Below are 24,917 nucleotides of genomic sequence, written 5' to 3'. Positions count from 1 at the left end.
GTTCTAGCAGCTGAATCTCTCTTACACACACACACACACACACACACACACACACACACACACACACACACACACACACACACACACACACACACACACACACACACACACACAAACACACACAAACACACACAAACACACACACACACACACACACACACACACACACACAGTAAGAGATGAGAAAGGTGTCCACCTTGTTAAGCAACTGTGTATACACAACACATTCTGGGGCCCCTGGAATAACTTCGATAGAAAACAATTATAAAAAAGTCATCCCATTAGTTGATGGTAGAAAACGGACCGAACATTTTGCAAAAATTATTACAAAAAGAAAAAAAAAGGTAAACTAGATTCTGAACAAAAAGCCTTAACATCTCAGTTGAGAAAACAACTATAACATTACTAGAATTGAACACAAAATTCAAATCCCTCAAGAACAAAAAAATCATGTGGTGTAGATGGCGGGTACAATCAAATGCTGACACACAGCACACCTAAATTAAGAGAGGCAATCTTGAAATTATTCAATTTAATCCTGTTCTGAGGCCACTTTCCAGAAAATGGAAGGTGGGCCACATCACACCAATTCATTAAAAAAAGGTGACAAACTTAATCCTGACAACTATAGAGGCATCTAACAGGGCCGCAATTTAGGGGAATTATTCTGGGGCATTCTGAACAACAGAATAACACAATTTAACCAAAACAATAATATCATAAATTCATCCCAGATAAGTTTTTCTCAAAACAACAGACCAACTGACCATATATACACATTGCATACACTCATAGAGGAACATGTACAAAATGTTAAAAAAAGGTAAATTATTTGGCTGTTTCATAGACTTTAGCAAAGCTTTCCACTCAGTATGGCACGACGGATTTATGTTGAAATATAATTATTAAAGACATGTATAAAAAAACAATAAATGCTGTGTAAAAAGTACCAACAGAATAAAAGATAATTTTGACCAGACAAAAGGAGTTCGACATGGCTGTTGCTTAAGTCCAACTTTATTCAACATGTATATCAATGATTTGGCTACAAAGATTGAAAGTTCTTTGTCCCCAGGTCTTAAACTTCTAAAGGAAGAAATTAAATGCCTGCTTTTTGCTGACAATCTCCTCCTACTCTCCCCTAGTGCAGAGCCGCTTCAGGAAAGTCTGAATATTCTTAACTAATACAGTCTAACAAGGGCCACTTACAATTAACCTGGATAAATCCAAAATCATGATATTCCAGAAAAGACACTCCATACTTAATAGTAATTACAGGATCACAACTGGCAAACAAAAACTTGAACAGGTAAAAAGATATTGTTATTTAGGATTAATGATTTCTTCTACAGGACATTTTTATGGTGCAATAAGAGATTTAACTGAAAAGGCAAGAACAACCTGCTAAGAAACCTCTTTACTAAAATACTAAAAAAAAAAAAAACTTTGGTAAAAAAAAATTCGATTCACTACTGAAACCAATACTACGTACGTACTTCGTTATGGGAGTGATGTTTGGGGAACAAAATTTAAAGACAAATTGGACACATGGGTAAAACTGAAACAGCTAAAAGAAAGGAATAAAGAAAATTACATTAACTATGGGTTTTCCCTTCTTTCTCACTGTCCATTACTTTTATCTGCTATATGTAGGGGGTATACAAGGGGAGGGGGAGAGGACAGGTGTGACTTACCGACTGGCGGCCCTCCAGGCTATGGGGAATCAAGAAAGCTCCCTGGAGTGACACGGGGAAGGACTTCAGGGGGGAATCCTTACATGGTTTAAAGCTAAATATACAAATTCTATTGAACTTGTTAGAGAAGGTAAAAATTATGTATGGCTTAAGTAAAAAAAAAAAATCCTCAAATACCCAAAACATATTCCTATGGATAATCTACATCCCCCAGTTGAATCCCCCTACTTTAAGGAATAACTATGATAAAATAACAAATATAAATGGGGGAAATAACTACTGCAGCTCTGTCGGTCCCCCAGTCTGTACATAGTCAATGGTCGACTAAGACAGGTCTTCTTTGGCCGCTACACCTACAACTCCTCTCTTGGCAAGTAAATTATATAACATAACAACTCACAGTGAAAATACATAGGTCCTGATTGTCTGGAGCCCTGTGTTTTTTTTTGGGTGGATAATTGTCTTAGAATGCAAAAAACATTAGGAAAAAACTGAGTCAAACCATTTTTCTTGCATTCCTTTTTTTTTTCTTTTTTAAGGGGTTTGGTTTTTGGAAAGGTAAGTTTGATTGTTGTGCCACAAGATGAAAGATATTGTTGATGTGCTTTGTGGTTATGTTTACTCCTTCTTTACTGCTGAGATATGAATGGGGGCAGTAACAAATTTAAATGTTCTTGAATTTCATGGCTGCTCATTGCTTCCTGATATTCAGGTATTCTGCTTTGGTCCCCTCTATAGTGAGTTGTTATGTTATATAATTTACTGGGGGTTAGGGCATGGGTGGTTAGAGTGGAGTCTTTTAAGGTATATTCTGATCTGGTTATGGTTTGAAAAAGGGGTTTGTTGCCTGACTGTGACTGCTCTGAGAGATAGAGGGTCCAAATATATTATTGCGTAATCTGCTGTGCTACTGCCAAGAGAGGAGTTGTAGGTGTAGCGGCCAAAGAAGACCTGTCTTAGTCGACCATTGACTATGTACAGACTGGGGGACCGACAGAGCTGCAGTAGTTATTTCCCCCATTTATATTTGTTATTTTATCATAGTTATTCCTTAAAGTAGGGGGATTCAACTGGGGGGATGTAGATTATCCATAGGAATATGTTTTGGGTATTTGAGGATTTTTTTTTTTTACTTAAGCCATACATAATTTTTACCTTCTCTAACAAGTTCAATAGAATTTGTATATTTAGCTTTAAACCATGTAAGGATTCCCCCCTGAAGTCCTTCCCCGTGTCACTCCAGGGAGCTTTCTTGATTCCCCATAGCCTGGAGGGCCGCCAGTCGGTAAGTCACACCTGTCCTCTCCCCCTCCCCTTGTATACCCCCTACATATAGCAGATAAAAGTAATGGACAGTGAGAAAGAAGGGAAAACCCATAGTTAATGTAATTTTCTTTATTCCTTTCTTTTAGCTGTTTCAGTTTTACCCATGTGTCCAATTTGTCTTTAAATTTTGTTCCCCAAACATCACTCCCATAACGAAGTACGTACGTAGTATTGGTTTCAGTAGTGAATCGAATTTTTTTTTACCAAAGTTTTTTTTTTTTTAGTATTTTAGTAAAGAGGTTTCTTAGCAGGTTGTTCTTGCCTTTTCAGTTAAATCTCTTATTGCACCATAAAAATGTCCTGTAGAAGAAATCATTAATCCTAAATAACAATATCTTTTTACCTGTTCAAGTTTTTGTTTGCCAGTTGTGATCCTGTAATTACTATTAAGTATGGAGTGTCTTTTCTGGAATATCATGATTTTGGATTTATCCAGGTTAATTGTAAGTGGCCCTTGTTAGACTGTATTAGTTAAGAATATTCAGACTTTCCTGAAGCGGCTCTGCACTAGGGGAGAGTAGGAGGAGATTGTCAGCAAAAAGCAGGCATTTAATTTCTTCCTTTAGAAGTTTAAGACCTGGGGACAAAGAACTTTCAATCTTTGTAGCCAAATCATTGATATACATGTTGAATAAAGTTGGACTTAAGCAACAGCCATGTCGAACTCCTTTTGTCTGGTCAAAATTATCTTTTATTCTGTTGGTACTTTTTACACAGCATTTATTGTTTTTTTATACATGTCTTTAATAATTATATTTCAACATAAATCCGTCGTGCCATACTGAGTGGAAAGCTTTGCTAAAGTCTATGAAACAGCCAAATAATTTACCTTTTTTTAACATTTTGTACATGTTCCTCTATGAGTGTATGCAATGTGTATATATGGTCAGTTGGTCTGTTGTTTTGAGAAAAACTTATCTGGGATGAATTTATGATATTATTGTTTTGGTTAAATTGTGTTATTCTGTTGTTCAGAATGCCCCAGAATAATTCCCCTAAATTGCGGCCCTGTTAGATGCCTCTATAGTTGTCAGGATTAAGTTTGTCACCTTTTTTTAATGAATTGGTGTGATGTGGCCCACCTTCCATTTTCTGGAAAGTGGCCTCAGAACAGGATTAAATTGAATAATTTCAAGATTGCCTCTCTTAATTTAGGTGTGCTGTGTGTCAGCATTTGATTGTACCCGCCATCTACACCACATGATTTTTTTGTTCTTGAGGGATTTGAATTTTGTGTTCAATTCTAGTAATGTTATAGTTGTTTTCTCAACTGAGATGTTAAGGCTTTTTGTTCAGAATCTAGTTTACCTTTTTTTTTCTTTTTGTAATAATTTTTGCAAAATGTTCGGTCCGTTTTCTACCATCAACTAATGGGATGACTTTTTTATAATTGTTTTCTATCGAAGTTATTCCAGGGGCCCCAGAATGTGTTGTGTATACACAGTTGCTTAACAAGGTGGACACCTTTCTCATCTCTTACTGTGTGTGTGTGTGTGTGTGTGTGTGTGTGTGTGTGTGTGTGTGTGTTTGTGTGTGTTTGTGTGTGTGTGTGTGTGTGTGTGAGTGTGTGTGTGTGTGTGTGTGTGTGTGTGTGTGTGTGTGTGTGTGTGTGTGTGTGTGTGTGTGTGTAAGAGAGATTCAGCTGCTAGAACACCGGGTGAGTATATTATGGGTTGAGGTGAGTTTATTGTCTTACATTGTATACACAAGAGTTATAATACAAAAGGTACTATTTGACATTCTAGGAATTAATTAACATGTGAAATGACATAGCATTACCCTGAGAACAGAGAGATAGCCAACTATTGAATCATGAGTCACCATTAGTTTGAAACTTATGCCTGAGACATGTCTGAATGATGCCCCAACAAGTCTGCCATAGACCCTGTAATCAAAAGGGTCTATGCCTCTGTGGGTGTGTGTGTGTGTGTGTGTGTGTGTGTGTGTGTGTGTGTGTGTGTGTGTGTAAGAGAGATTCAGCTGCTAGAACACAGGGTGAGTATATTATGGGTTGAGGTGAGTTTATTGTCTTACATTGTATACACAAGAGTTATAAAACAAAAGGGGCTATCAACCAAATCTCACACACACCCTGCCAGGCCAAGACATTCTAAGACTTAATTAACATGTGAAATGACATAGCATTACCCTGAGAACAGAGAGATAGACCACTATTGAATCATGAGTCACCGTGTCAAATCTTGTCACATGCCAACCACTTTGACCGGGGGTCATAAATCACTCAAAACATTGACACGTGTCAATCATAATTTACTGGGGGTCATAAATCAATAAACTTTTGATTGATAGTTTGACAGTTAGTGAATTATAAAACTACTCATGTAGATGATCTCTCCCTGATGGAAAGAGTGTGATGCGACCACTGAAAGAAATCCTGTTGCTTCAGCATGGTGAGATTTAATCAAGCATCACATTTGCATTGGGCCTGAGGGTAGAAATCTATTTCCTTATTTTGTACTGGGGGCAGAGTGACAGAGTGAATTTTATCCAATCAATGAGAGCTAGCAGTCTGTGAATACTCATCTGTTTTCTCGCATCCTGGAAGGATTTATATTGATCCAAGGAGTCTAAAAGATAGATTCTGTTTGTCTCCTTGAAGATTTGGATTCGGGGTCTGTCTCTACAGGCTGTGCTATGTGCATGCTGATGAGTAAACAACCAGTATGGCACTGAGGATCTAATTTAATTCAAAAGATATATCAAGAATGCCCTTGAAAGTCAAAAAAGTTTGTGTAATGTTGTTGTTGTGTAAAAGCGTATTAACAATCATGTTATGGATTAAGCAAAGTCAGTTAAATTCCAAACCTTTTAGGACAATAAAGCAGTCTGAAGCAAAGTGAGAGGTGAAGGGATTCTAATCTTTGCATTCACAGTTCAACATTCATGTTTGTATTTGTACTGCTATTTATTTGAGACCCCTTCCAGGATTTATTTTTCTTCCTTTGTGGTAAAAATTGTAATACTTAAAACTTAAAACTGTGAATGTGTTATGTGATAAACTATTTTGAGTCTGTGTATGCCTGCCTGCAACTGGTAGTGAGGTTTCTGCAGGAAATGATTGCTGAGAGCATTGCCTAGCAACGAGTGTAGGTGACAGGAAAAGGGACCTTGCAATTTGCAAGAAACAGTCTACACCTGCAAAGAGCGCAGGCTACATCTTTTAACCACAAAAGACACACAGTGTACTGAATACAGAAGTAGAACCAGACTCAGCGTCTGGGGACATGGGTTGAGGTTGGTAAACAAGATCAGAATAGTGTTTGAGACCTGCGTAGATTGTTCACATGTAGGCCAATATGACAACATGCCTGTATGCAAATTACTATGAACATCATAATAAGAGGAGGCTCATCATGTAATGAACATCATTTGAGTGGAGGCTCAACCTTTTGAGCCTCGGGATTGTGATGGAGAACTTGACAAGTGGCTCTCTCTTCCTCGGGGACCGTGAGCGGCCCCTATGGATTTTTCCAAGTATTTAACCCAGCACCTTTATACCACTGAAGTAATGCGAGTTAAAAAATAGCATTATGTCATGATCACAGGGACTTTCTGAACTGAGATGGAATTCCCCTCTCCCAGCACGGCTGTTAATGCTTAACTGTGTACACAGCACACAACAGCTATTCGGGAATGAAACTTCAGCTGGTTTGAGGAATGAATGCAGGAACAGAATACATCTGTAAATGTGATCCAGACCCTAAATGATTTCACAAATGATTTCCTCTTGAGTTCATGAGTTGTCTTCTTTCACAACTTCCTGCCAGGCCTCCTGTCACCAAGGGACAAATATAATTCTGCATGTGCAATAATCCCTGACCCTCCAGGACTGTGTAGCCTGGATTTCCCCTCCTGACTCACTCAACACATTGCTGGCTCTCTACGACCTGGAAACATCTGCCCCCTCAGATCCAGAGGCGAGTTCTGGCATGTAATGACAATACTGTCACTGTGACACCAGCGGTTTATGGCAGACACCAGCACTCTATGGTTTTCGGGAACAATGAAAAACATAGCAGCGATGTGCACTTGTATTGCACAACAGTTCAATTTCTGTTTGCAGACTACATGGGCTCCACAAGATAAAGGGTTCCAACTCATCAGTGATTCATAGTTCTGTTTAAGGGCCCCACCGATATTTTCCCAAGGGAGTCTATCGGTTTCCCCGTTGGTCATCATGAGGTAATTTCCTTTGTGAAAACATTGAAAACATTGCTCTTGTGATGGAGACAGAAAGATTTCTTCTCATGCCAGTGGCTATCATGAGAGATGGCCTATGTGAAGTGAGACTGATAATCTGTCACAGTCACGAAAGTGAGATTTAAATGGCACTTATCAAAATGTATCTATCAGCAGTTTCTCACTCATTAATTGTTTTTGATCTTGCATTTGTACCTGGGTTACATGTAGTCAATATCAATCGACTCATACTACACTAATATACAATCTCTGTATGAAGCCTATATATATATTGTAGAACAAGGTAACATTTAAAAATAACAATAAATAAATATATACATAGTAAATAAATAAAGTAAACAGATATCTATCAGATAACACAAAAGTGGATTGCAGATATAGCAAATTTCCAGTGAACTGTCAGCAGGTGAACCTGTTTCTGTAAACGTCACTGTACTTGATGCAGGTGCTTGGCTGGTTCCCACAGGTGTGATCTCAGGGCTTACATTAATTACACTCTGGTTTCTGCTGGCTAGCCTCAGCACGCTCTCTCTCGAAAGAGTCATAAGTCATTTCTGCTTACACACTTTCTCCAGTAGCCCTGTACGGTAACAGATCTTTTATCTCACTCTACCACACAATTTGGGGTAAAAAAGAGATGTTCAGCTCATAGGTGTCACAGTTGTCATGTCTTGGATCAGTTGTGAAACACTTCGATAGTGTAGAATTGTAGAGTATGTTGTGTCCACAAGAGAAAGGGATGCAGAAGGTCTGCTGGTTGAACTAAAGTGACATCTTGTGGCAACAGGAAATGTTGGGGTCCAGGCCAAGGTCAAAGATCCAATATGATTCGTTTTTCAAACAGATGCCCTCAGTCACACGAATACCTTGATATAAAATATAAGAAACACGGAATGGGTATTCTGCCTAACATCTCCTAAAAGGTTAATTAGCCCTGTCTGTACCACAGAATCACTACACTCTGTTGTTTATTTTAATACAAGGTCAAAAATAATGACATGGGTAATTCCAGGTAACGGTCCAAACGAATGCCTACTGAACCTGAATGAGGGCGACACTCCAGACAGTCCAGATGTGGTGCAAACAGTGCCTCGTCTGGCACACCTTGTTCACCTGGTTGTCATTATACATGCATTCCATTCCTCTGCTTCAAATGCAAAAAACCCATGCCAACAGTGCCTCCCATGCCTGACAATACCATTTGAGTTCTTCTACAGGGCTACATTTTGTGTGGAGTTCACGTAATGAGAATATCTGACGAGATATTTATTATCTGATCTCTTTGAAAACAGAGCTCGCTGATGTGTAGGCAATGACAGAATGAGATAATAATCATTAAATGTGTGCACTGGTTACATAATGACATACAATTCCACAATAATACAATGCGGAGTCTCAGAACACTGAACAAAATCACAAATGGTTATAAAAATAATAAGTTTCCACGCTGATTTATTAATTTCAGTATACTGTACTGTACACTTGGGCACAGCAGGTATGGACATGCTATGGGGCTCTCAGTGAGGCGACCCGGAGTGTGTCTGCCACACACGAGCCTGTGCCACCCATCACGCCACATACCGCCGTGCTACTGCGAGGGCACGATCCCATTTCTGATGGTAACGAGTTAGCATAGTGTGAGATCTAGCAGCGAGACGACACAAGCAAACCCAAAGCGCGCCCACGTACTGTTCGCCGGCACGGCTTGCCAGTGGCTCTGCGCACCAATGGCCATAGACCACATCCGGTCTCCCCTCCATCCTCGTTTAGCTGGAGTGATTAGTCATAGCAACTAATGGGTCACACTGAGAAACTGAACAAAGGCAATGGCTCAGTGCTGTTGCAAGGCTTGGGATGGTAAAACAGTGGTGTCTTTCACCGAGCCCTGACTATTGTGGCATAACTGATTGAAAGCATTCTCTACCCCCTCACAGCAATGCCTAAATGAATCCTTTGACATAAAAAAGTGGGCAGAGAGGGTGGTGGTGGGGGGGATAACATTTCACACAGTATCAGCAGTGCAGAGTCGTCTGCTTTGCCTATTCAAAAATATGAAAATCTCCTGTGCATGTGGAGGAGCTGTGTACTGTGTAACATGCCAGCTTTGTGATCTTGGCATGAGTTTGCACTGAACTACGACAGCATATCTTTTCACTTTCTTAGCCCCAAACATGTTTCCATAGCAACCTCACTGCAGACTCAACAAGACAGGGTTTTGTGTGGCAGAAAGTGCTTGCTCTCTGTCCTTGTCGAAGAGGCTCCCGTTGTCCAGCCAGTTTGTTTCATTTTTTTTTTTCTTCTTCTGCCCCTTTGCAGTGTGAATGTGCTGCACTCCCCTGGGGGAGTGTTTACAGGATGTTATCAGTCTCCGTCTCTGCCTGTCATCCTAGAGACTGGGTTCCATGGAATGTTTGGAGGGGAAGGAGGCAATCTGAGGGGGGAGTGCCACACTGAGGGGGAGTCTACATATACATCCCAGGCCTGGGAGTCTTTTGCTCAGAGGCACAGCTGAGATCTGTCGGAGCACAGGAGCAACATTTTTCAGGACTTGTGGTGAGTCTCCTAAATCTGTCTTTATTTACTTTTTTTTTATAACTACATCCTTACTATATTTGAATTAAACAGGGACATGATTATCATTTTATTTTGTCATCTTTCTATTCCTGTGTGTGACACAATTCTGAACATTTGATTAAAAAACATTAAAGAAATACAAAATAAATGGTACGTGCCTGTGTTGACAAGCAAGAAGGGTTATTGGAACATAATGAGCTGATCATAGGTTGTTCAGTTGCAGGATGTTGTTGTTAAATCAATATTGACTGCCACAGGGTTTGTCATGGTGTGTGAATATACAGCTGGATTATGGCTCAGGGATGTGGTCCTATGTTCTATGAGCTTGTATTTGTCTCAGTGGAATGAACAATCAAAAGCAGTTTGGGTGTTCTCTTTCATACTGCCAGGAGACGTGGCACATTTGGTTTGACCAGATGAATAATGAAGTTAATTAGAGGATAGATTTGCAAGGACATTTTTTTCTTGCTTTTTTTGTGAAGCTGATTTCAAAGTGAGCCTATTTTCTTTACAAAAGAAGACTTGAAAAATCACATCCAAAATCAGGATCTTTATTCAGTAAGTATTATTTTTTCTCCAAAATATATCTGAAATCATGATGCAATACTGTTGAGTCACAAAGGGATTGCAGAATAGTTCTGTGCCGTTTTTAAGCATTGAAAACTCTTGATATGATTTTGGTAATTACTCTTAATCTCATATGACTCATTTTGAAGTACTACTGACCTTGGTAAAGGACATACTTGGTATGTAAATAATAATGTTGAATTTGACAAATTGTCTCACTTGAATAGTCATCTACAAAATTGTATTGGGTTGTTAGTACTTCCTATTTTCTAATGCATCTTTAGACTTTCTGCATGGGGGCTTCGAGTGTTAACATGGCACTGGACAGAGAGTGTTGTTTTCATTAGAGAACAAGTGCAGTGGGAACGGATTTCTCAGATCAGGGTGTGCCTTTTTCTGTAGTGAATTTGAAGCCCAGGGAAATGAGATATGTGTGTGAGCTCATCTCCCCTGTGCATTTAAACTGCCGAGAAATGTCCTGAAATGCTCATAAGGGTGAATGCCTTTCTCTTTCACACATGTTGAGAGCATCTGTGTTTGCTCTAGTGCCTGGCTATTGTTTGTGTCTTTTGAAAAGTCCAGCATTGAGTGTTTCACAACTCGGCCATCACCATGAGAACTTAACCACCATCTAATTTTCATGTTTGTGTTGCTATAAACTCTAAAAATATATGTATCCTAAAACAAAGTTAGGATGAGCCCAATCACAAAAGGTTCCTTATCTTATCCTGTCATTTGTATGTGCTCAAAGGGTGTGGCATTGTGACTACACACAAGTTCTAACAAGTCCTGGTCCACTGTCACCTGATAAAAAAAAAACATTTCACTTGGCTGGGTTTTAACTTTGAAGTGTGTGTGTTTTCTCCGTTGTGTTTGTTGATGACAGTTGATATTTGGTCCCAAAGATTTGATCTCAAGGGTCCCTTTTGTGTTGGATCAAATATAACCCATGTGACCTATGCGGAACTCAATCTTTTAATTTGAAACGTCTATTGATCTCAGCCATTGATTTTCACCACAGTTTGGATGATGTTCATTTTGTGTCTTGTCTCTCACAGGATTTCAAACATCACTGAGCTCTCGGAAAAAGAGGAGGTGAATCGAGCTCCTCTTTATTGTGGTGCATAATGAGTCGCGTTGAAGAATGGGTCCTGCAGAACAAGGACAAGATTGAGAAAGGAGTGGAGATCATGGGCCAGGGCTGTGAGGTCCTGGCTGCCACAGTGGGCCAGTTTCACCCCATCCTGGAAGCTGTGTTTGTGGCCTCCGCAGAGATGCTCAGCAACCCCGAGGGGAAGGAGGCCCGTTACTTGACAGAGCAGTTTGAGAAGATCAACCAAGCACTGGATGGCGTACAGGATGAAATTGGCAAAATCGCCATGGAGTTGCAGAGGAGCAGCATGAACAAGCAGAACTTTGACCGTGAGGCTCAGATCATCAGCCAGTATGAGAAGTTTCAAGACTTCATCAATGCCAAGCCCAAGTTCAAGGAGAAGAAGAAGGAGAAATTCCTCAGCCACTATGAGAACACCGATCGAGACCTGAACATGGACGCCTTGTACAATGCTGTCACCGGGGAGAACACGTCCGGAGACCCCATGCTGGAAACGGTGGTGAGCACGGAGCATCGGAGCAGGAGGGCCGTGGAGGAGTTCTGCGCTCGACTCAAGAAGCTCTTCGTCATGGGCATCTTCGCAGTCATGGGCCAAGCTTCCTTGAAAGACGGAGCCATTGGAGAGGAGATGGTGAAGAAGTGGCAGGATCGGATGGAGGACGTGGAGAACCGCATGAAGGCAGCGGTAGATGACTGCATCCAGAACTTTGCCATCCAGGCCAAGATGGATGTAGAAGGCCAGCTCCTGGACAAGCCAGGCAGCATTGACCCAGAGTTCACCAAATCTCTCCTGGCCATCCTCGCCAAAAAGTACGACTGGGTTTCCTGGTCCATCCGAGTTTTCAATCACGGTGGAATATTTTTTTGGAATTGGCTGGCTGGCAAGAAGTACCATGGCAGTGGTGGGGGTGGTAACTTCTTTGACCTCTTGACCCAAAACAACATCCGAGTGGTGATTTCTTTCAGTGCGGATCCAAAGCCAATCAACAAGAGCCAACTGCAGGAGCAGATCGAGAACCAGAAGCTGAAGGGTAACATGGTGTCTGTGGCACAGACCCTGTGTGGCAGCCAACCCAACTGTCTGGTGCATGCCGTGAGCCGATATAAGAAAGTGGAAGAGACCAACAACTTTCAGCCAGAGTGCTATTATTATGGGATACAAAAAAGGGCCTACATATGTATCCATTCAGAGTAGTCTGGTATAGTTGCACTGACAGGGAGGTATCACAAATGTGGCAATCAGTTTTCCATACCTGTGTCGTAAATGTTTTTCTTTGAATATGTAAGACAGACAGCTGGATGTATAGCAATATTTGACTCAAGAGATACTTTATATGCCTAAATGGGTTGTTTTCATGGTTACATGTGCTCATATATATTTTTGACTCTTATGAATCGACAAAGATATAGATTAATAGATTAATTTTGATTCATAGAACCACACTGCAAAAAGATGCTTGCATCCGAAAGAGTAAACATAACCTAAAATCAAATTCTCTCTATTGAATATTTGAAATGTGGCAAAGAAATGGCAATATGTCTTCAAATATGTTTTCTTGTGTACTTGTTAACATAACTGCTTTTTAACACAGCACTGCGCAAGCTAGACTGAAACCAACAATAAATGTCATAAAACAGCTATCATTTCCCTTATGAATATGTTTTTAATATACTTTTGTTATAAACAGCCATGTGAGTAATGTGACTATGCGTCATAACGTGATTGTAAATGCCATTGGTTACACCTTGGGTTCAGATATGAACTTTACAAGTATGTTCCCTCAGAATAACATACAATATTTGACCACATATGTAAATCTGTAAGTCTGATCTGAAATGTTAATTTGCGTGGTTAAAACCTTTATGCCTTTTCAAGCAACCGTAGGCTAAATGGCAGCCTAATGTTTCACTAGTAGGCTATATCTTCAGTAAGCTAACAACACACGGTCACTTCTCCCTCGAAATGGGTGTGCCAGTCTATCTGTGAGCTGCACTTCACGGACCACATGACCACGTAAGACAAAAACAGGCAGGGCAAACTTCTTTCTTACCGGCAAAACTACTTTCTTTAACGATTTAAAGGTGAGTCAAATTTTGACACAGCGCTTTTCAGATGATATACTTTAGGTCTAACACTTGAAATGTATACAATTCTATGAGTACTTTACACTTATCGGGCATTTAATAAGCTATTTAACACATGATTGGGCGTTATCGTAAGTGCCTTCAGGAAGAAAGTTTTTGCTAGAAAATGGTTGCCTTCAGAATAACTTTCCTGTCACAGTGAGGCGTCGACTGAATAACGCTACATTATAGGACATAGGGGGTCTAGGACTACCGAACTGACAAAAAAAGACAGTTTAGTGTAAATGTTCACTTTGGAAACGGTCAAGCTAGGGCGCTGTTCCGGAAAATGAGGCATAGGTTTCTAGTTCGAACGAGTGAGCAGCTCAAGTGGAAAGTGGTGTCAAATATGACATCTAAACGAAGTAGACGGTTGACGAAATGGTACAAATGTAGTCGCTCTCGTTTATTGGAATACTTCAGTAAAATAGTTAGTGGATATCACCTGCTAGTCTATGTGCATTAGATAAAAGTCCTCATCACTGCCATAACCTATGATTTTACAGCAGAGCCTAAACATGTGTTCTCTAGCACTCTTGCTCAGTAGGGAAGAACTAGCCATAAACGTTGGCCTCTAGTGTCACCTCAGGTTCCTCTTTGGAAGCTATTTTTGATATTCTAATCTGTGGTCTGAAGAACAGAAAACTGGCCACATCCTTGTGGATGAGAAATGAGCCTCTCCCCTGCCACAGAGAATACACTCCTCCGTCACCCAAGGGAGGGGTGCTGAAGTGGATGGCTGAAATAACTGTTTTAGCGCAAGTGGATGCATGGCTAAATCAAATAAGCATGATGGCTTTCCACCATTTTCTTCCTTTTGAAGCTTTTCTCCTACCTAGTCCCATTTTGTTGAACTGGTGGAAAATTACTAATGACTTACAGTGCTTTCTGTTTTTGAAGTGGGCATGCTTGGCATGATGTCAATTTTACCATGCTAACTTGCCAGTTTTAAAATGTCATTAGTGCACACACAAACACACACTCACATTCATGCTGAAGTGAATATCAATCTTTGTGCCTCCAGGTTATTGTGTTCTTCAAGCTCATTCTTTGTAGACCTGTATACAACAATTGTTTATTATGATCCAAAACTATAATCTTGATAAATGAAGACATTATGCTCCGTCAGCAACCAAAACTAAAACCCTTGGGAACACTGAGTAGATAGAATGGCTGACAAAAGAGTTTCCATTGTCTTGTTTCTATGGTTACTGTCTGAGGTGCTTTGGAAAATGCTTGCTCCTGCCCAGCAAGTTCAGCTACCTCAGTTAATCATTCCCCACGCCCATAGTTGCCCTGACTAGAGTGTTTAAACACGTGCTGAAAGGATTCTGTGTTTCATTATAATTGTAATGGTGTCATGTTTTATTATGATTATATTTGAATGGAAATGATGAGGGAAAATATTTTGCAATCATATGGTTAGCTATATTATATGTACTGTGGATAAATTATCATGAGTGCTGCTGTGTTTTTTAGTCTTTTAATATTTTACCTGGTACTGGTATTCATCCACAGACACAGGAATTGAGTAAAAATATAATGTATGATATGCTAACCATATCTACAACAACCTGTTGTTTGCCCAGTTACGTAGACTTTACAGCAGGACTTCTCATAGAGGGGACTTTCTTTGCATTATTGCCTCATAACACACTGGGTGTGTCCTGCAGTGCTTCGCTTGTGAAACTAACCCTGATACTACTCCTTTTATCAGCTCAACCAGCAAGCCCATCTGGGTCTGCGCACACACTACGTCGTGTCCACACAGAGCAGCAACAGAACCGGGATACTAATATGTAAGAGCACAGATTAGTCATTTATTTGATTTGTAACAATTTCATAACTGTAAGCATCATTTAGACAACCTACATATGCACTTGTCTTGCTTCCTTTTTCTTTTCAATTGTATTTTACTGTTATATTACCCTATTATACAACTAACACAATAACAAAACATACCTTGTCAACACAATGTTCATGTTTCTCTTTTGCAGTACACTGACCCTATAGAGGAGATCCTACAAGATGGCGGATCAGCTGCAGCGGCTTGTGGCCGACAAGAAGAATGTCGTTGAGACAGTCATGGATGTATTTGAGCAAGGGGCAGAGGTGGTGGCTAGCATCGCAGGAGACCTGTTCCCTGTCTTCGCCATTGCAGCGCCCATCGTCAGGCTGGCCCTCGACAACGTTGAGAGCAAGGAGGCAGAGTACATGAAGGAGCAGTTCCAGAAGGTACGGGACAGGTTGGAGGCGGTGTCTGAGGAGATTCAGCGCATCAACGAGGAAATCAAGAAGAGCGCGGCGGACGCTGCCTATTTTTCTGTGGAGGAGAATCTGACCAACCAGTTCCGCAAGTACATGGACATCCTTAATGCCAAACCCAAATTCCGAGAGGTCAAAAAGAAGCTGTTCTTGGAGCACTTCAACAAGACCGGAGGGGATAAAAACCTGATCACCCTCTACAATGCTGTCACCGGAGATAACTTCTCTGCAGAGTCTGTGTTGGAGATCACACTAAACTATGAGCAGAAGAGCCGTCGTGTTGTGGAGGACTTCTGTGCCAGGCTTAAGAAACTGTTCTGTATTGGCCTAATTGCTTTAATGGGATACAATGCGCTCAAAGGGTGCGACGAGGAGGAGGAGAAGGACGTGCTCAGAGATTGGGGGGAGAAGATGCAGGTTGTTCAGCGCAAAATGACCGCCGTCATCGAGGACTGCATCAACAGTTTCCCAAAACAGGCGGAGATAGACGCCAAAAGAGTGGTGCGGGACAACCGTGGGAAATCCAACAAAGAGCTGGCTGACACCATCATGGAGACCCTGAAGAAGAAGTATGACTGGGTGGGCTGGTCAGTCCGGGTGTTCAGCTCCCCGAGTGGCCTGTTTGTGAAGAAGACGGAGTTCCAGTGTTTCACGGGCCGAAGCCGCTTTAACGTGACCTCGGTGGAGGACAAGCTGAATGTGATGGTGTCCTTCAGCGCCTCTCCAGAGCCTCTGAACATGGACCAGATCGAGGACCTGCTCTCCAGCCAGAAGAAGGGCTCCATCACTGTGGCGGAGTTGCTGTTTGAGAAGGTGCCCGTCTGTGTGGTCCAAACCATAAAGACCTCATGCAAAGATGTGATCTGCTCCTATAGCTTCTCAGAGGAGTTGCACTATTGGGAGAAGAGGGGGAAGGAGTTCTACGTTTGTGTTCATTCTGCTTAATGGCAACAGTGGATTTTCTTTAAGTCTGAGACTCAATTATCTTTGATACTTTAAAATGACTGTATTTGTTTCACTTTCTGACTTCCTGTCAGTTATATAGAGCCTTGCTTAAATGTTTGCAAAATATTTGGATAGAATATTTGTATAGAAGACCAAATCCATTGTTTACAGCAGGAATCAGTTACAGTATACTGATTGACTATCATGGCTGTATCTTTGTACCCATAATGTTGTCTTTGACTACACCAAATAGAATTTGAAGCAAATAGAATTTCTTTAAAATGTACTGAAATTTGTTATAATATAAGTTGTTATATCATATGTAGGGATCCCCATGAATTATCAACTGGAAAATACAGTGAATGAATGAAAGAACAACACGACACACTAACACAGTGCTTATCTACATGCTTAAAGCTGCTACTGCAGTGTGATGAGACTGGTTTTCTCCCTTTCTGCACTGAAATATATGCCTTTTAACTTTTCCCTTGTGTTATGACCCCGGGCCCAGACGTACTATGCAGCCCTCAGGGAACGGGCATGTTGAAACACATGAGGTATGCTAGTGATATATGCAGTGTCTATTCAGGAATGCCTCACATACTCGTGTATTTGTCTGGTGTTCACCCATGGGTTTGGTAGAAATTTAACAAACCGTAAAAAAAAAAAAGTAGCGGCTCCTTGTACTTCCTCCACAGCCCTGTTATGTGTTTTTCAAACTAAACATATGTTAGTTAATGGCAGTTAAAGTGCTAACTTGATGAGCATGAAGCAAAAGCTAAGAGGTACAGATTTTCTAGACGAAAAAGTAAAACCACTACAAGCAGTAACTAATGAATGAACTACTATAAATGTATTAGTATAAATTTCCACTTTCTTGTGAGGGGAAGGGGCACTTTTAACACACCCTTTAACAACATACATATATACTTTATGGGAAAAGAGATTCAATAAAAAAGCTCTATTTAAACTGCAGTTGGCTGTTTTTGTCATGTTTTCCATGTTTGAGTACTATGAGTACTATATCATTAGGTTCCTAAAAACCATGACAGACTGACCCCCCTGTCCTTCGAGTGGCTTTTCTGGTCTAGCAGGTGAGATTTCTGTCATTCATTCCGCAGTGATAGATTTACTTTCCAGGTGAGACATTTACACATCCTATGTTGTATACATTATCTTATTACACAAATTGATATTTTGCGTAAGGTAAGTTTCTGTGCATGTATGTTACAATTATTTTTGTAAATCCACACATGCTTTCAACTACAATCGAGAAATACAATTTTAAAACTATCAATAACAAAAAGCACCAGTACATTCGTGCTTAATTCAGTTTACGGTGTACGGCTTTGGTACCTATTTGATTCTCACTTTAGCAAGGGAGCTGGTAAAGCAAATATGCCTGTGGCCAACCAGTAGGCGAAAACACCCACTATTCCCTGTAATTATGCAGCGGAACTACTGCTTTGCAATGCTATATTAAGCCCAAATCCTGAGCCCCAAGAGTGACAAAGACATGACTTAAGAGAGAGGAGAAACAGCAAAAGTATGCTGTGGTACTAACAACAACACACACAATTCTTCCACAGAGGGTGAAATTTGACATTTCCGGGTACATCATTGCATTGATGAAAAAAATCTCCCAGAGGGACTACAGAACCCTATCAGTGTACAGCCGTCATATCCACAAACCATAGCTCTTTACATTTTCACTCAGAATAAGACACAACAAAACTGTTTAGTCCATTTTTGCCAGAAATGTTATCACTCGAAATAACACACATTTCCTTGGAACGATAAATATCTTTTAAATTCACTTAATTCTTGCTCATTCTTTGGCCTGTATTACTGCATAGACCTATCGGGTCCAGAGCTCACAGGGGCCCTAAAGACTCACAGCCCTGCTGCTCCCTTGAGAGACCTCGTAAGGTCCCTAGCAACACACAAAGGGATACATGGGCCCTCAGCCCCAGGTGTTCATAGCAAAACAACAAACCGACTGTGTAACAGAGTGGAACCAAAGAAGGGCGGAGTAATCAAGCACTGTACTGTGCACACAAAGTTGGAAGATGCCCACACCCAGATGCTTTCTGCTTTTCTTGACGTGACAATATAGCAACCCAAGCTAGATAGCCCTTGCACCAAGAAATAGCCTTATGGCAAAGTCTGTCAAGTGAAGGTTTCTCTCTCTCTCTCTCTCTCTCTCTCTCTCTCAGTTTAGTTGAGTTCAAATAGACCTGCTTTATTGATATGAACATAAGAAACAGTATTGCCAAAGCAAACTTGAAGAACGAGACACATACATGTAAGCCACATAAAACAAAATAGTTTTCTCTTTTGTCACGCATGTAATCTTAATATCTGAATAGATATACCTTCACAACCTATCAATAGTAGATATACCTCCACAACCTGCCAATCTCCTTTCAAAAACACAAAAAGTCCAGGCAAACTAGACTTAGCCCCTCATCTTTGCAACAGCTAGAAATGCCCCCAGTCTGATCATTATAGACATGCACTGTTTTAAATGTGTGTTTTGCAACATATGTGAGGTCCTATACAGTGCCCTCCAGAATTATTGCCCCCCTTAGTGAATATGAGCAAAACAGGCTATGAAAAAATAAGTCTTTGCTGTTTATCCTCTTGGTCTTTCACTCAAAATAATCACAAAAATCTTACCTTTTTAATGAAGTAAGATTATTGAAAGAACATTTTTTATATTAAATAAATATTTTTCTCCAAAATATGTGTGCCACAATTATTGGCACCCCTAGAAAATCTTATAATTAAAATCTAACTGAAGTATATTTCCAGTCATGTTTTACATTTTTAAGTTCACCTGTTTGATTCGTTACTCTTAAGTGGTCAACCATGACTTCCTGTTTCACTGGGCTATAAATATGAGGTGACACAGGCCAAATTGCCCTGTCATTCATCACTATGGGAAAGACCCAAGAACACAGTGAACATGTGCGACGAAAGTTGTTGAGCTGCACAAATCAGGAAATGGATGTTAAGAATCAGCCTGGAAGAGGACGTGTGTGTACTTTGACCCCACACACTGTGAGGAGGATGGTTTGACTGGCAAAAGAATCTCCAAGGATCACAGCTGGAGAATTGCAGAGGTTAGTTGAGTCTTGGGGTCAGAAAGTCTCCAAAACTACGATCAGACGCCACCTACATCACCACAAGTTGTTTGGGAGGGTTGCCAGAAAAAAGCCTCTGCCGTCAATCAACAACAAACTAAAGCACCTACAGTTTGCCAAATGTTACTTGGACTTTCAATAGGACCGGGTTATATGGTCAGATGAGACCAAAATAGAGCTTTTTGGCAACAAACATCAAAGGTGGGTTTGGCGTTGTTAGGTAAAAATGTACCCTAGTTACCTCAGGACTCCGGAGCTGCATATAAGTATATTTATTAGACAAACAACAACAACAATTGCAATCGGGCTCACTCCCAGCACAAGGCTGAAAGTGAAGCAATTTCACTAACATCGCACAGGGTTTATGTACTTAGATTTATCTAATGCTGACGCCGTACGTGTTTAACAATCATAGTCAAAACAAGGTTCTCGTCCGAGCTTCTTGTATCTTCTCAGGGTCGAGAAAACAATCAGTGGCGCCAGTTAATCAAAGTTACACATATACACAGGAACACAGAAAAGCCATGTCCCTGTTAAAAGAAAAGCATATAAGATAATTATTAAAACTAGGCACTTGATTCATATATTATAAAGTCATTAACAGTGTCTGGTAATTATCTCCATCAGGCGTAGACAAAAAGATAGCCATACAGAAAAGCACCTCATACACACTGTGAAGTATGGTGGTGGATCTTTGATGTTGCGGGGCTGTTCCAAAGGCCCTGGACATCATGTTAGCATACATGGTATCATGGAGTCCATCAAATACCAGCAGATATAAATGAAAACCTAACAGCCCCTGCCAGGAACCTTAAAATGGGCCGTGGTTGGACCTCCCAACAGGACAATGATTCGAAGCACACCTCAAAATCTACACATAAATGGTTTACCGACCGCAGAATAAAGGTTTTGCTATGGCCATCACAGTCCCCCGAACTAAACCCCATAGAAAATCTGTGGGATGAGCTGAAGAGAAGAGTCTACAAGCGTCGACCTTGGAATTTGAAGGATCTGGAGAGATACTGTATGTAGGAATGGTCTCAGATCCCGTGTCATGTGTTCACCAACCTCATCATGCATTATAGGAGAAGACGCAGAGCTGTTATCTTGGCAAAGGGAGGCTGCACAAAACATTAAATGAAGGGGTGCCAATAATTATGCCACACATATTTTTGAGAAAAATATTTGTTCCATGATAAGAATGTAATGTTTCTTCCAATTATGTTACTTCAATTAAAGGTTAGATTTTTGTGAATATTTTTAATGAAAGATCATGAGGATAAACAATAAAGATTTTTTTTCGCATCTCGTTTTTCTCATTTTTACTAAAGGGTGACAATAATTCTGGAGGGCACTATATGTCTTTGAATGTCTAGTGTGTGTGTCAGTGTCAGGAGCACTACTGAGAATTCTGACAGAATTTACAGTTAGACCCAGTGACAGATGAGTATGTGTTCTGACTGCCATACCAACGAGCCTGGCACTTTGGCATTGCGGTCAGGGTGAGGGTTTGGTCCCCCATAGTCCTGGGTTCAAGGCCAGGTGGGGTGACTGCGCTCTGCCTTTTCTACATATGGTGCCAGAAGCGGGATGGCTTGCTGTGAAGCCATCTGTGGCGTTCCCAGTATGTGAATCGTATGAGGGACCCCCGGGTTAGGTTGACCCCTGTGTGAGGGACCCGAGAGATGGGTGAAGTTGTGTGGGGCTCCCTGGGATGCGCTGGAGGATGGAGGATGGGTGAGGGATGTCTGTGTGCGTGAAGCACATGGGTGTGCTTCCTCAAGGGGATGGCAGTGTGACGGCATGACGGATGAGTATGTGTTCCAACAGCCAAACCACTGAGCCTGGCTCTTTGGCATGCGGTCAGGGTGGTGCCCCACAGATTTTCAGATTCAGATTATAAAGGTTTCTGAGGGCCTAGCAGTTATCAGGATCTTCAGATTTGGAATACCCCTTTTCCCTATACAAGTCTGGTAAATTTACTTTTTGTAGCCTACTTAGTTGTATGGGGCTTATCCCTGAATATCCATCTAGGAAAAAAAAAATTAAGTACCAGATTGGATATATTCTTGATGCTATAACAGACACAGCTACTGCCCATGATATTAGTCTTGGGCTATAATGGGCTATACAGGTGTCCTTTTATTTTGTCAATTAATGTGCTATTTGTTGGCAATTCATATATACTCACATAGCAGGACCTAAGGGAAGGGGAAATAAGTGGTACATGTACACAGCATACATGTGGTAAATGTACACAATACATACAAATATCATATGGCATATACGTACATGATACAAACAAAACAGCTTAACTATTACTATTACAAGGGTTAGTAGAGTAGGAGCAGAAAAACATGTTGATAGGGGCATTTATATAAATTGCAGGAAAATGCTAGCATAGAGAACAGGGTAGAATAGTGTATGACAATTTGGTGGAGATGTGTACATGTGGGCCGAGGGTTTCTACAGCGAAGATAGTCTAGACTAGGAGGGGAAGAAAGAAACACTTTATCAGTAGCCATATACTGTAAGCACTAGCAATAGGATATAGGAGAGGGAGAGAGAGAGGCTGCCTGGCCAGGTGTATGGGAATTGTATTTGTTTAGTTTTGATGAGTTATGTTTAGTTATAGTTAGGATAGCAAGGGTGGCAGGGTACACATCAGTGCCCAACTGGCTGGCGACAGCCACAACATGCATTGTATGCTGTACCCGTGATCCGTAAAGGCCCTCCTTCACAGTACAACATGCATCATAATCTGTCTAGTCTTTGTATTTGTATGGTGCGTACCAAACTTTTGCCATTACTTTGTGGGGTTATACTTCAATGTGGATGTGTCAAAGAACTGTTTCTCCTTATTCTATTCCTTTTAAGTGTTTTTGTTTGTTTCATTGTTTTTTTTCCATAACATTTTTCACAGTTTTATTTTATTCTGGTCCTTCTACTTTCTTTTCTGCCGCATGGGCTATCAGATGCTAATCTTATTTTATGCTAATTCAAACCCTAGAGATGACTAGAAGTCCCCATTTTCTAGTTGCTAGGAGGCATTTTTTCATTATTTAAGAGAATCAAGAAGTGGTCCTATTGCTTTCCTTACACTTAAACAAAGTCAGCAAATGTAGTGTTATCTGAGCAAAAGGGAAAACAGTAGCATTGCACCAGAAGAATACATATCCATACATGATGCCACACAAATGGTTCAATTCCCTTTTTGTCATATTCTCAAAAATAAAAAAATCATCCTTTCATGTATACATACAAAAACACTGATTACGTATTTTGTCACTTCTAATTATTGACAATTGCTTTTAAAATAAATGTGGTGTTCCTCAAGGGTCGATTTTGGGCCCAAGTGAGTTTTTTAATATGGATTTTTGTTCTTCTCCTGAAGAACAGATTGACTTTACAAGACATGAAACCTTGACCCTAGATCCTATTAGACCCTTCTAGACCCTTGAATTAAAGGGATTCACCATGTTTTAGAGATTCAACTGGTAATGTAACGTGTCATGAAGGTAAAATCTGCAAAATTCTTGATGAATCAAATACCTTTCCTCTTTGGTTTAATACTTTTTAGAAGATTTAACGCTGCGGAGAAGACTGACAATTGGTCATTATTATCTCATGTAACACTACCCTTTTGCTTTTGGATGAAAAGTTCCAACAAAAAAATATCTATGACCCACTGAAAAGGGACGACTGCTTCTTCAGTTGCTCTCCGCTGGCTCTAAGGAGGGGTTTCAACGTGCTGCTGTGGTGAATAGCTTAAGAAATGCTTTTAATCAGGCCCAAAATTACTCTTCCATAAATGTGATTTGCCCAAACAACCCTGCATTGAGTCCGGCCCATCAGGTGACCTCAGGAACGCAGAAAAACATCACGTGGCAATGGGACGATACGCTCAGGGATGCAGGGATGCATTGTGCTGCTGCTTGTCACCTCCATGTTACCCTGTGCCTCATTTATAACGGTCTCTATGGCAATAATGCTATTTGGTCCACTCAGACTAACAAAAAAAGAAAAGCTGAATATTATATTTATCAGATAATTGTTGGTTCACCAGTAACATATTAGCGCCATAACAGAATAAGCCAATGACCTGGTAGAAGGTTGCAAGAATTTTTGAGGCACATCATGAGCCTAAAATGCTATGTACAACAAGTTTACTGTGTGCAAGGAGGACATATTGAGTTTCCTCTGCAAGGAACCTAATGACTGCCATTCATGTAACCTAATGAGAACACCAGAGCACTCTCCCAGGTCTGCCTTCAAAGAAAGCCTATAGAAAGGAAAAAAATTATCCACTTTCTTTGAACTGTTCTCCAACCGCATTGACAATGACAGAAATGATTTTATGTTTTCATATTTTGTCTTGACATTAGGCAACCCAGTAGTTATTTCTGAACAATAGGAATGACCACAGGGACTAACCATTGCTTTTCAGCTCACATAGGATGGGAAGCACTGTACTGTTTTTATTTCATGTGCACTTTTTTAAGTCCTTTGGTACTTAATTGATTTAGTAGAAACTATTTGTGTTTTCACTTTCACATAGACCTGGTAACCTCAAAATGTACATCGTGTTGAAGACCAGGTTGCTTGAAGTTATTAGAACTGCACCATCTCTAAATCACACTTCAATGATTTTACAATGACAATATTTTTAGAAAGTTGATTGAATGATGTTTCAGATGTTATTCTTAGCATGTCGTGATCATCTTCGTGACAACACTTAAGCAAATTCATCAGGTAGATCTTACCTTAAAAATAATATTATAGATTTCTTCTGTCACATAGGACAGGTGCAGCCAGGCTGCAGTGTCGCCTACTGACAAAACAAACAATATTTTTTGTGAACTACAGGGACAACCCTTCGTACATGCTGAAAGTAGATGGTTTGCTAGGTCCAATAGCAGGTAAGGAGTGGATGTCAGGCAA

General features: G+C 40.5%; 2 protein-coding genes across 4 annotated transcripts; both read left to right on the top strand.

Moving 5' to 3' along the window:
- Positions 1 to 2,127: 2,127 nt before the first annotated feature.
- On the top strand, positions 2,128 to 13,135 carry rpz5 (rapunzel 5). 2 transcript variants are annotated; one of them, XM_031576055.2, is made up of 3 exons: positions 2,128 to 2,979; positions 9,558 to 9,794; positions 11,441 to 13,135. In XM_031576055.2, exon 3 carries the CDS (start codon positions 11,510 to 11,512, stop codon positions 12,689 to 12,691), a length of 1,182 nt encoding a protein of 393 aa, XP_031431915.1. In that variant the 5' UTR covers positions 2,128 to 2,979; positions 9,558 to 9,794; positions 11,441 to 11,509; the 3' UTR covers positions 12,692 to 13,135. The 2 variants fall into 2 exon arrangements, with proteins under 2 accessions (XP_031431915.1, XP_042564971.1); XM_042709037.1 differs by lacking the exons at positions 2,128 to 2,979; positions 9,558 to 9,794 and adding an exon at positions 9,871 to 10,373.
- Positions 13,136 to 13,239: 104 nt separating this feature from the next.
- Positions 13,240 to 17,805, top strand: rpz4 (rapunzel 4). Of its 2 annotated transcripts, XM_031576056.2 has the most exons (3): positions 13,240 to 13,578; positions 15,338 to 15,419; positions 15,618 to 17,805. In XM_031576056.2, the coding sequence occupies exon 3, from the start codon at positions 15,649 to 15,651 to the stop codon at positions 16,828 to 16,830; it is 1,182 nt and encodes a 393-aa protein (XP_031431916.1). In that variant the 5' UTR covers positions 13,240 to 13,578; positions 15,338 to 15,419; positions 15,618 to 15,648; the 3' UTR covers positions 16,831 to 17,805. The 2 variants fall into 2 exon arrangements, with proteins under 2 accessions (XP_031431916.1, XP_031431917.1); XM_031576057.2 differs by lacking the exon at positions 15,338 to 15,419.
- The last annotated feature ends 7,112 nt before the right edge of the window (positions 17,806 to 24,917 follow it).

The sequence above is a fragment of the Clupea harengus genome, chromosome 11, assembly GCF_900700415.2.
Source record: "Clupea harengus chromosome 11, Ch_v2.0.2, whole genome shotgun sequence".
NCBI lineage: Eukaryota > Metazoa > Chordata > Actinopteri > Clupeiformes > Clupeidae > Clupea > Clupea harengus.
This window is presented reverse-complemented; position numbering and strand designations above follow the sequence as displayed.